Source organism: Eleginops maclovinus, chromosome 15 (genome assembly GCF_036324505.1).
Source record: "Eleginops maclovinus isolate JMC-PN-2008 ecotype Puerto Natales chromosome 15, JC_Emac_rtc_rv5, whole genome shotgun sequence".
NCBI classification, from domain to species: Eukaryota; Metazoa; Chordata; class Actinopteri; order Perciformes; family Eleginopidae; genus Eleginops; species Eleginops maclovinus.
The window spans coordinates 245186-257500 of NC_086363.1; the positions used below are offsets into that span (position 1 = coordinate 245186).

Here is a 12315-nt window from a genome sequence, read left to right on the forward strand (position 1 = left end):
TGCTTCCTCAGGTGCGGCTGGAACAGCAGCAGCAGGTCAGTCGGTGCCTCCTCAGGTCTGTGTGTGCCTCTTCAGGTCTGTCGGTGCCTCCTCAGGTCTGTCGGTGCCTCTTCAGGTCTGTCGGTGCCTCCTCAGGTCTGTGTGTGCCTCCTCAGGTCTGTGTGTGCCTCCTCAGGTCAGTCGGTGCCTCCTCAGGTCAGTCGGTGCCTCCTCAACAGGAGCAAAGTCCTCATAACTTTGGATTCACATCTGATCCTGAGCTATGATGCGGAGTGAGACACAGGAGAGGATCTTCGGTGGATGTTTCTGACAGTGTGACTGTGAATCGGTCCAGGTGTGTGCGCGCGTGCGTGTGTGTGTGTGTTTTACTTAGTTTTTAATGTGACGTCACCATGCCGGAGCTCATCAGTGTGACCGAGTTTATATCGGAGACTAATGAGGACTACAAAGCCCCCACCACCTCCAGCTTCACCACCAGGATGTCCCACTGCAGGAACACTGTGGCTGCCCTGGAGGAGGTAACACACACACACACACACACACACACACACACACACACACACACACACACACACACACACACACACACACACACACACACACACACACACACACACACACATTGTGTGTATAAGCTGTGCATATGACCAATAAAACCTTGAAACCTAAGTGTATATAAGTGTGTATCTGAGTATAGAGTGTGTATCTGAGTATAGAGTGTGTATCTGAGTATAGAGTGTGTATAGAGTGTGTATCTGAGTATAGAGTGTGTATAGAGTGTGTATCTGAGTATAGAGTGTGTATCTGAGTATAGAGTGTGTATCTGAGTATAGAGTGTGTATAGAGTGTGTATCTGAGTATAGAGTGTGTATCTGAGTATAGAGTGTGTATCTGAGTATAGAGTGTGTATCTGAGTATAACTGAGTAAAAACGTCTTCCAGGCAGTAAGTATGTTTTCTGCAGAAAGAGGAACAGAGAGATGCACTTCCTGGTTGTGAAACGTTTTGTAAGATCGGAGCCGTTTCTTTGTTTTGCAACTGGCCATGATTGTGCAGCTGATAGGAGGGCAAAGGTTGAGTACTGTGAACACTTTAACTGGTAGTAGTGATTACCTCCTCAGACTGATCCTTTAATCCTTCAAAATATTCCAGAGAGTTTGAAAATGTAAAGATCGGCTGAGCCTTTTCTACTCTTTATTTCAATAGTATATTCCAGGTCTCAGATTTATACAGAGCCTGTCTCTGATTGGCTGAAACACCAAACAGACCATAACCCCCTCTGTTTCAGCCCTGTTCCTAAAGAGCTGATTCTTGGTCTGTAGCTTTAAATGCGAATGAGCTGCTGCTGGCCACGCCCCTCTGAGAGGTGATTGGTTTAAAGAAACACAATGGAACTCTAGTAGGAGATCCAGGTGATAAGGTGATCCTGTTCCCTTAATAGCTCCTCTGTTCCCGTTAGAGCTCATCTGTTCCCTTCACAGCTCCTCTGTTTCTTATAAGAGCTCCCCTGTTCCCTTTAGAGCTCCGCTGTTCCCTTTAGAGGTCCTCTGTTTCTTATTAAAGCTCTCCTGTTCCCTTTAGAGCTACTCTGTTCCCTTCAGAGCTTCTCTGTTCCCTTTATAGCTCCCCTGTTCCCTTAATAGCTCCGCTGTTCCCTTTAGAGCTCCCCTGTTCCCCTCAGAGCTTCTCTGTTCCCTTTAAAGCTCCTCTGTTCCCTTTAGAGCTCCTCTGTTCCCTTTAGAGCTCCCCTGTTCCCTTCAGAGCTTCTCTGTTCCCTTTAAAGCTCCTCTGTTCCCTTTAGAGCTCCTCTATTCCCTTTAGAGCTACTCTGTTCCCTTCAGAGCTTCTCTGTTCCCTTTAGAGCTCCGCTGTTCCCTTCAGAGCTTCTCTGTTCCCTTTAGAGCTCCCCTGTTCCCTTAATAGCTCCGCTGTTCCCTTTAGAGCTCCGCTGTTCCCTTTAGAGCTACTCTGTTCCCTTCAGAGCTTCTCTGTTCCCTTTAGAGCTCCGCTGTTCCCTTTAGAGGTCCTCTGTTTCTTATTAAAGCTCCTCTGTTCCCTTTAGAGCTACTCTGTTCCCTTCAGAGCTTCTCTGTTCCCTTTAGAGCTCCCCTGTTCCCTTAATAGCTCCCCTGTTCCCTTCAGAGCTTCTCTGTTCCCTTTAAAGCTCCCCTGTTCCCTTCAGAGCTTATCTGTTCCCTTTAAAGCTCCTCTGTTCCCTTTAGAGCTCCTCCATTTCTTATTAGAGTGAGCCCGGCTAAAGGCGTAGTGGTGCATATCTCTACGTGTGGAGCTTCTCCTGGTGGTATTGGGAGCAGATATTTGGGATTCCCCTGTGGACATCAGGGTAACGGCACACTACATATTTAGAATGTGTTCCCTTCATTGTGTTGCTGCCAGACAGCACGTTCTGAAGTGATAAAGGCTCTACTCAGAGACCGCAGACCCTACCTCTCAGAGGCTGCTGCTGTTGCTCGTCCTGTCCAGAGGGGTTCCTCGCCTGAATCCACTCCAAAGGGATAGTTTGCATGTTTCTGATTCAGGAGGCAGCAGGAAGCTCAGCCATGCTGCTATATGATGCAGAAGCTGTCCGTTCCTCGCTGTCATGTTGCTGCTCCGTGGACCAGAACCAAGGAGCTGCTCCGTGGATCAGAACCAATGAGCTGCTCCGTGGATCAGAGCGAAGGAGCTGCTCCGTGGATCAGAACCAAGGAGCTGCTCCGTGGATCAGAGCGAAGGAGCTGCTGCGTGGATCAGAACCAAGGAGCTGCTCCGTGGACCAGAACCAAGGAGCTGCTCCGTGGATCAGAACCAATGAGCTGCTCCGTGGATCAGAACCAAGGAGCTGCTCCGTGGATCAGAGCGAAGGAGCTGCTGCGTGGATCAGAGCGAAGAAGCTGCTGCGTGGATCAGAACCAAGGAGCTGCTGCGTGGCTCAGAGCGAAGAAGCTGCTGCGTGGATCAGAACCAAGGAGCTGCCCCGTGGATCAGAACCAAGGAGCTGCTCCGTGGATCAGAGCGAAGGAGCTGCTGCGTGGATCAGAACCAAGGAGCTGCTCCGTGGATCAGAGCGAAGGTGCTGCTCCTTGGATCAGAGCGAAGGTGCTGCTCCTTGGATCAGAGTGAAGGTGCTGCTCCGTGGATCAGAACCAAGGAGCTGCTCCGTGGATCAGAACCAAGGAGCTGCTCCGTGGATCAGAACCAAGGAGCTGCTCCGTGGATCAGAGCGAAGGTGCTGCTCCGTGGATCAGAACTCCCTTATTTTATATTTCATTTGTATGTATAAACTATGTGGATTCTGTGCGGTTCTTAAACGTTCCTTTAATGTTTAATACTTTAAGAGAAGAGAATCGGAGGATGAAACCAGGGGTCGTTCGGTGCCTTGCTCAAGGGCAGCAGAGCAGGGCCTAGGAGGTGGACAGGGACCTCTCCAAGTAGCAGTCCTCACTCCATATTTTAGGTCTGTTCGGGACTTGAACCGTCGACCCTGCAGCTCCCAGTCCAAGCCCCACTGCCTGAGCCCCTGCCGGACAGTGGGCTGAATATACTCATACTTTAGTACATTTCCAGCGTCTGCATTAAAGGAGGGGAAGCCTTCGACTGCAGACAGATGGTTTTGTAGATGGTGTTGTGTTAGTGACTTCAGACATCCCTGAGCTTCTGGACTCTCTGCATGTTTTGGCACTGACTCACTGAGCGCTGACTCACTGAGTGCTGACTCACTGAGCGCTGACTCTGCGTTTGTCTGCAGAAACACGGATATGAAGCTGAGCAAAGTGCATCAGCTGACAGGAAGCATCAATGACCAGGGTGAGGTCTCCAACCTTCTTGAGCAGTGTTGCTGGGGCCACCAACATGAGCTCTGTCTTGTTGGTGTTGAGTTTCAGTAGGTTATTGGTCATCCAGGTGTTGATATCATGCAGACAGTTGTTGAGTTGTATTGGTGGGAGATGTGAGGAAGGCTTGGTGCTGATATACAGTTGGGTGTCGTCTGCATAACAGTGAAAACTGAGTCCATGGTTGCGGATGATCTGACCGAGGGGGAGCAAGTAAATGGTAAAGAGGAGAGGGCCAAGGACAGATCACTGGGGGACCCCATGGTTAACTGCTGCTGTAGTGGAGTGGGAGCCTTGCAAAGGGATGTATTGTTTTCGGTTGGAGAGGTATGACTGGAACCAGGAGAGTGCAGTGTCAGTAAGGCCGATGAGCTCAGCGAGACGGGAGAGGAGGATGGAATGGGAAATGGTATCGAAGGCAGCAGAGAGGTCGAGAAGGATGAGGATGGAGACTAGGCCATTATCTGCAGCAATCAGGAGGTCATTTGTTATTTTGATGAGGGCGGTTTCAGTGCTATGATGGGGTCTGAAACCAGATCGGAGAGGTTCAAAGAGCTCATGGTGGGAGTTTATATATATATAACGTTTCTGACAAAGTGTGACTTGAAAGGCAAGTTTATTCATACACAACATTTCATTATTGAGTCTTTATTGCGTTAACCTCGTGGAAATCTGTGTGTCCAGTGTTCCACTCTCAATAAAGCTATAGAAGAAGAGGAAGCCTTTCTTGTCATTATACAGAAACAACCAGATGCAGTGCAACCCTGTCACACTGACAACCAGGCGCGGTAAATAAGTAAGAGCAGAGCTATAAAAAGGCTTTTTATCGTGCATATGAGTTTGGTAACTTTACATATATGTATCCTTCATTGAACCAGGTAAAAGTCTCATTGAGGTTAGATCTGTCCTGGCTCAGAGGGCAGACGACGCTGTGGTTAAACACCAATCAAACGGCTCCTTGTCCAGTCAGTGTGCAAACAATTTGGTAACGCCTTCAATCAGGGATACATCGACCCTGTGATTGAAACCTTTGTTTTGAATCATTTTAATAAAGTTTAGATTTTGTTTATTTATTATGATGATGCAGATCTTATACCACATATGTTGGTGGTTGTAAAAAGTTCTGAATGAGGCGTTCACGCGCTGACACCATTTCTGCTCCTCAGGCTCTGGACGGGGACCGCTCCGTTCTGCATAAGATCAAGAAGTCGGTGAAGTCCATCAACACGTCGGGCCTCGGTGAGTTCCACCACCGTCCGTCCAGAAATATCCTCCTTGTCTGTCACTCCTTGCTGGGAACTGCTCTCTGTTGCAGAACTTCAAACCTGGCAACCCATGCAGCCACAAAGTCACCTTTACTAAGTACTGCACTTTAAAGAGTCCTCTCCTGCTGATGTTCAGGTGTATATCAGTATGTAGTGTCTCTACTTTAAAGAGTCCTCTCCTGCTGATGTTCAGGTGTATATCAGTATGTAGAGTCTCTACTTTAAAGAGTCCTCTCCTGCTGATGTTCAGGTGTATATCAGTATGTAGAGTCTCTACTTTAAAGAGTCCTCTCCTGCTGATGTTCAGGTGTATATCAGTATGTAGTGTCTCTACTTTAAAGAGTCCTCTCCTGCTGATGTTCAGGTGTATATCAGTATGTAGAGTCTCTACTTTAAAGAGTCCTCTCCTGCTGATGTTCAGGTGTATATCAGTATGTAGAGTCTCTACTTTAAAGAGTCCTCTCCTGCTGATGTTCAGGTGTATATCAGTATGTAGTGTCTCTACTTTAAAGAGTCCTCTCCTGCTGATGTTCAGGTGTATATCAGTATGTAGTGTCTCTACTTTAAAGAGTTCTCTCCTGCTGATGTTCAGGTGTATATCAGTATGTAGAGTCTCTACTTTAAAGAGTCCTCTCCTGCTGATGTTCAGGTGTATATCAGTATGTAGTGTCTCTACTTTAAAGAGTCCTCTCCTGCTGATGTTCAGGTGTATATCAGTATGTAGAGTCTCTACTTTAAAGAGTCCTCTCCTGCTGATGTTCAGGTGTATATCAGTATGTAGAGTCTCTACTTTAAAGAGTTGCAGCACTCTTTCCACCCTCTGTCTGAAACCAGAGCCCAGTCAAATTTGAAAACTAGTTCAAAATCAGAAGTGAAAGTTACCTAAAGAAACTGATTAGAGATGTCCCGCCCCTTAGCCGTACAATATCATGAGTGTTCCATAGTGATGTCACTGTGTTCCGGAGGTGTTGAGACTTTGAATCCCATTGTCGCAACACACTGTCAGCAGAAATACAAATCAGAGAGTGTGTGTGTGTGTGTGTGTGTGTGTAGACAGGTGGAGTCTCACCTCCACATTCCTGTCATTCCTCCGTCCTGTCCCAGCGTGCTGAGGGAGGGGCGGCTTCACAGAGAGACTGTTCATGTCTCATCCCCTAAAATAAGACGCTTCTGGAACGTTCCGGTTCCTGAAGCTAACATGCTGAGTAAAATGAACCTTCAGCAGCTGTTGGTGGAGAGAGAGCGGGTCAGCTGTCACCATCTTCCAAAAAGAAATGAAAATCTAAAACCCAGCAGTTAATGCTGCTTTCAAATCCTGTGAAGCAACAGCTAATAATCAGCCGGGGGACGGAGGGTCTTATCACAGTCAGAGAGAAACAGACTCACAAAATGTAACAATAACAACAATAAATAATAACAACAATAACAATAAATAATAACAATAATGATAATAATAATAATGATAATAATAACAATAATATAATAATAATAATAACAATAATAACAATAATAATATAATAATAATAATAATAATAATAATAATAATAATAACAATATAGAACGTTATAAGTGTACTATACTATAACTATAAGTGTGAGAGTAATCATAGTAACAATAGGAATCATAATTACTAATAACAAATACAAATATGGAAATAAAACCATGATATCTGTTTTCATTAAGGGCCTGGTTCTTCACGCAGCGAGGGAAAATGCTTCTCTAAATATGAATTTTGTGTTTCAGCTCACGTGGAGAACGAGGAGCAGTACGTCCAGGCCATGGAGCGCTTCGGGGACAGCTGCATCTCCAGGAACGACGCCAACGTAGGAACGGCCTTCCTCAAGTTCTCGGTGTTCACCAAAGAGCTGACGGCACTCTTCAAAAACCTGGTGATTCATGAAAAAATTAATTAACAAGAAAATGTGAAATTTACGCAAAAAAACTCCAAAACATTTATGAAATAAAGCTGACCGCTTCGGAGAAAGGTAGCGATTCTTAGAAGACTCTTTGTGTTTTCTGAACAAAAATAAACACTAACCTTTGGGGAACCATTTGAAATGTTAGAGAGCATTTTACACTTCTCTGAAATGAACATCAACAAAATAAATTGATTTTTTTCAGAAGAAAATGTTATTAATCGACCTAGAAATGTACCCACGCGTTTTCTGGTAGCTGTGTGGCTTCATCTACCCCCCCCCTAACGTCACTTCCTGTCTGCAGCTGCAGAACATGAACAACATCATCACGTTTCCTCTGGACAGCCTGCTGAAGGGAGACCTGAAGGGAGTCAAAGGGGTCAGTGTGTGTGTGTGTGTGTGTGTGTGTGTGTGTGTGTGTGTGTGTGTGTGTGTGTGTGTGTGTGTGTGTGTGTGTGTGTGTGTGTGTGTGTGTGTGTGTGTGTGTGTGTGTGAGTTAATATCGTGTCTCTCTTTCAGGATCTGAAAAAGCCGTTTGACAAGTCCTGGAAGGATTACGAAACCAAACTGTGAGAAAACCTTCAGATTTTCAGATCAATCCTAATCTTGACTTCAGAGAGTTGGTTTGTGTTTCAACGTTCCTGGGGGATGTTTCGTCCCAGCAGTCGGTTTCTGATTCACATTTAGAAGAAAAAAATCAATAAACGTTTTGCTAGAAAGTAAGAAAGTTCTCTATCATCAGAAATCAGAAATGATTCAGGGGACATTTATTAAAGCACGCTAGGGTTACTGTAGGTAACTTAAGGAAGTGGAACCTGTCAAAATAAAAGCCAGCTGTGGAACCTGCATTGTTTCTCACGGGGCGTTCTGCTGCAGAGCCAAGCTGGAGAAAGAGAAGCGAGAACACGCCAAGCAGCACGGGATGATCCGGACCGAGTTCAGCGGGGGGGAGATCGCAGAGGAGATGGAGAAGGAACGCCGCCTCTTTCAACTGCAGACCTGTGAGGTGTGTGAGGGGTGTGAGGTGTGTGAGGGGTGTGTGAGGGGTCTGTGAGGCTGAGGACTCTGCTTTCTCTCCGCAGTATCTCCTCAAAGTCAACGAGATCAAGCTGAAGAAAGGCGTGGACTTCCTGCAGAACCTCATCAAGTATTTCCACGCCCAGTGCAAGTACGTCTGTCTGCAGGACGTCTGTCTGCAGGACGTCTGTCTGCAGGACGTCTGTCTGTCAATGTTGATGCCTCATTTTGTCACGGCATCGTAGCACCATGTTTCAAAGCCGGGGGCCGGGAGATAAAACTCTGAATTTCTGGGATTAAAGTTATACGTTCACTCGAAGATTATTTCTAATAACTGGAAAAAAAGCTCCAAAATGCAAGAAAGGAAATTTGACGAGAGCAAAACGTCACATCCCTCACGTCAGGTTCTGGTCTAACCCTGGTTCTGGTGTCAGTTTCTTTCAGGACGGACTGAAAGCCATGGAGAGTCTGAAGCCGTCCGTAGAGAAGCTGGCAGCAGACCTGACCACGGTGAGGAGCTGAGAGCAGCCCCGGTTCTTCTGGTGCTGTACAAACTACTACTAATATAACGCGTGTCTCTTCTTCGGTGGTGTCCAGATAAAGCAGGCGCAAGACGGGGAGCGGAAACAGCTGACTCAGCTCCGGGACGTCCTGAAGGCGTCGCTGCAGTCCGAGCCGAAGGAGGTGAAACGTGTTGGCTATACCGGGCGGCTCTGTACCGGGCAGCTCTGTACCGGAGGGCTCTGTACCGGGCGGCTCTGTACCGGAGGGCTCTGTACCGGGCGGCTCTGTACTGGGCGCTCTGTACCGGGCAGCTCTGTACCGGGTGGTTCTGTACCGGAGGGCTCTGTACCGGGCGGCTCTGTACCGGGCGGCTCTGTACCGGGCGGCTCTGTACCGGGCAGCTCTGTACCGGGTAGCTCTGTACCGGGCGGCTCTGTACCGGAGGGCTCTGTACCGGGCGGCTCTGTACTGGGCGGCTCTGTACCGGGCGGCTCTGTACCGGGCGGCTCTGTACCGGGTAGCTCTGTACCGGGCAGCTCTGTACCGGGGGGCTCTGTACCAGAGGGCTCTGTACCGGGCGGCTCTGTACCGGGGGGCTCTGTACCGGGGGGCTCTGTACCGGAGAGCTCTGTACCGGGTGGTTCTGTACCGGGCGGCTCTGTACCGGGCGCTCAGTACCGGGCAGCTCTGTACCGGGTGGTTCTGTACTGGGCAGCTCTGTACCGGGCGGCTCTGTACCGGGCAGCTCTGTACCGGGCAGCTCTGTACCGGGCGGTTCTGTACTGGGAGGTTTGGTACCGGGAGGCTCTGTACTGGGAGGTTTGGTATTGGGTGGTTCTTTACCGGGCGGTTCAGTACTGGGAGGTTCTGTACTGGGTGGTTCTGTACCGAGTGGTTCTGTAAGTTCAGTATGGGGTGGTTCTGTACTGGGAGGATCTGTACTGGGAGGTTCGGTACCGGGAGGCTCTGTACTGGGAGGTTCGGTACCGGGTGGTTCTGTAAGTTCGGTACGGGGTGGTTCTGTATTGGGAGGCTCTGTACTGGGAGGTTCGGTACCGAGTGGTTCTGTAAGTTCGGTACGGGGTGGTTCTGTATTGGGAGGATCTGTACTGGGAGGTTCGGTATTGGGTGGTTCTTTACCAGGCAGTTCAGTATTGGGTGGTTCTGTACCGAGTGGTTCTGTACTGGGTGGTTCTGTACTGGGAGGTTCTGTAAGGCTGCATCACACCGGATGACAAGAGGTTTTTGCGCGGCGCGGTGACTCATACGCCACCGTCTCACCAAAGCATTGACTCATGATTTGACTAACCCAGATCTGTTTGTAGTTATTCACGTGTTTTACGATGAAATCAAAATAAGTTGTTGTTGTTGTTGTTGTTGTTGTTGTTTGTTGTTGTCGGAGCGGGTTGTGAGCCCCGCCTGACGCTGCGGTCTAAATTGCGCGGGAAACGTGATGCGAATCTTCGCTCTGCGTCCGGGGTGATCGCAGCTTTGGAGTCAGAACTACAAACATGGATGTTAGAGCTGATCTTGTGTTCTGCAGGACGCGCAGGCCAAGCAGAGCGGATACAGCCTGCACCAGCTGCAGGGGAACAAGGCGCACGGCACCGAGTGCAGCGGCACGCTCTACAAGAAGAGCGAGGGGTGAGAACTCAGGGTCCCAGCATGCAACAGGAGATTCACTCACTGCAGCACGTTCACAACAAGATATATCCTTTATAGCCCAACATTAGCCTCCTTTAGCTTAGCGGTGGTGATTTGAAGTCATGTGACCGTGCTGTAGTTCCTTTATAGCCCAACATTAGCCTCCTTTAGCTTAGCGGTGGAGACGTGAAGTCATGTGACCATGCTGTAGTTCCTGTATAGCCCAACATTAGCCTCCTTTAGCTTAGCGGTGGTGACGTGAAGTCATGTGACCGTGCTGTAGTTCCTTTATAGCCCAACATTAGCCTCCTTTAGCTTAGCGGTGGTGACGTGAAGTCATGTGACCGTGCTGTACTTCCTTTATAGCCCAACATTAGCCTCCTTTAGCTTAGCGGTGGTGACCTGAAGTCATGTGACCGTGCTGTAGTTCCTTTATAGCCCAACATTAGCCTCCTTTAGCTTAGCGGTGGTGACGTGAAGTCATGTGACCGTGCTGTAGTTCCTTTATAGCCCAACATTAGCCTCCTTTAGCTTAGCGGTGGTGACGTGAAGTCATGTGACCGTGCTGTAGTTCCTTAATAGCCCAACATTAGCCTCCTTTAGCTTAGCGGTGGTGACGTGAAGTCATGTGACCGTGCTGTAGTTCCTTTATAGCCCAACATTAGCCTCCTTTAGCTTAGCGGTGGTGACGTGAAGTCATGTGACCGTGCTGTACTTCCTTTATAGCCCAACATTAGCCTCCTTTAGCTTAGCGGTGGTGACCTGAAGTCATGTGACCGTGCTGTAGTTCCTTTATAGCCCAACATTAGCCTCCTTTAGCTTAGCGGTGGTGACGTGAAGTCATGTGACCGTGCTGTACTTCCTTTATAGCCCAACATTAGCCTCCTTTAGCTTAGCGGTGGTGACCTGAAGTCATGTGACCGTGCTGTAGTTCCTTTATAGCCCAACATTAGCCTCCTTTAGCTTAGCGGTGGTGACGTGAAGTCATGTGACCGTGCTGTAGTTCCTTTATAGCCCAACATTAGCCGCCTTTAGCTTAGCGGTGGTGATATAGCCTAGCGTTAGCTCTTTACTTCAGAAAGTGTTAACATGTTGAGGTGCTCCTGCTGAATGTGTTAGTTCTCTGCAGGACCCTTCACTGTTGACATCTGAACTCCTTACATCCTAGACGTTTCTTGTTTGCTTATCTGTGTATCCGTATTCTTCCCTCCAGCTGAACGCTGCCTCTGGGTTTTATAGCTTGTGGAGTAATCTGTTTTACTCCGGTGTCTGTCCTCAGGCTGAGGAAGGTGTGGCAGAAGAGGAAATGCTCGGTGAAGAACGGCTTCCTGACCATCTCCCATGGCACGGTGAGATCCTCGCTCTGATTGGTCCTCCTGCATGAGAACCCTCCCCCCCCCCCCCCCCCCCCCCCCGCCTGCATGTCCATCAGCCAATCAAAAAAAAATCTTCTCCAGGTTTTTTTATTTTGGGGAAAAAAGCAAATATTTAAACATTTAGCTTCTTATTTTTATTTTGTTCCTTCTTTCTTTTATTTTGAAGTTTTTACATGAAGAGTCCTCAGGAAAGAGCAAGCAGCAGAAGAGAAACAGGAGGAGGAGGAGGAGCATGAGGAGAAGGATGAAAGAGAGAAGGGTGGGGGGGCACTATGGTTCATTACCCCTCCCACTGATTGCAAAGCGTTAACCCTTTTCACATCGTGTGACCGTATGATAAACCTGCACGGTGAACACACTCAGATCCCTCAGCAGAGGATGGAGCTCAACACCTTATCTTACATTTGGGAAATTCTTCATAATTGACTTTTATTTGTATTGTTGCTGATCACTCTTAAAGGTCAGAAAAGCTCAATTATTGAAATAGTTGACTGTCATTTCAATCATCATTTTAATAGTTGACAACAATAGACTGTTCAGAATCACCAGTATTTCACTCATCAAACGGACTTTAAGAGAGCGAGCAGCAAAGACGCAAAATACTGCTCTAACCCTGGAGTGTTCCTGAATCCTGTCAGACGGTGTCCATGTGTATTAACGCCCCGTAGTTAGGGTGTAATAACAGTGTAATAACAGTAATACTGGTGTTATAATAGTTTAATATGGGGATAATAAGGGTGTAACACGGGTGTAATAGGGGT

At 47.9% G+C, this 12315-nt stretch overlaps 1 protein-coding gene across 3 annotated transcripts in view; it reads left to right on the forward strand.

Annotated features, from left to right (window-relative positions):
- The window catches only part of asap2b (ArfGAP with SH3 domain, ankyrin repeat and PH domain 2b), a 25345-nt gene continuing 13030 nt past the window's right edge, over positions 1-12315 (forward strand). The window contains exons 1-12 of one of the 3 annotated variants that reach the window (XM_063901764.1): positions 1-518; positions 4999-5071; positions 6841-6986; positions 7318-7392; positions 7533-7582; positions 7890-8019; positions 8096-8181; positions 8465-8540; positions 8628-8714; positions 10078-10178; positions 11458-11527; positions 11721-11813. In XM_063901764.1, the coding sequence (XP_063757834.1) occupies positions 393-518; positions 4999-5071; positions 6841-6986; positions 7318-7392; positions 7533-7582; positions 7890-8019; positions 8096-8181; positions 8465-8540; positions 8628-8714; positions 10078-10178; positions 11458-11527; positions 11721-11813 (1113 nt within the window). In that variant the 5' untranslated portion in view covers positions 1-392. The remainder of the gene's footprint in view (positions 519-4998; positions 5072-6840; positions 6987-7317; positions 7393-7532; positions 7583-7889; positions 8020-8095; positions 8182-8464; positions 8541-8627; positions 8715-10077; positions 10179-11457; positions 11528-11720; positions 11814-12315) is intronic. The other 2 variants (XM_063901762.1, XM_063901763.1) reach the window with 2 other exon arrangements.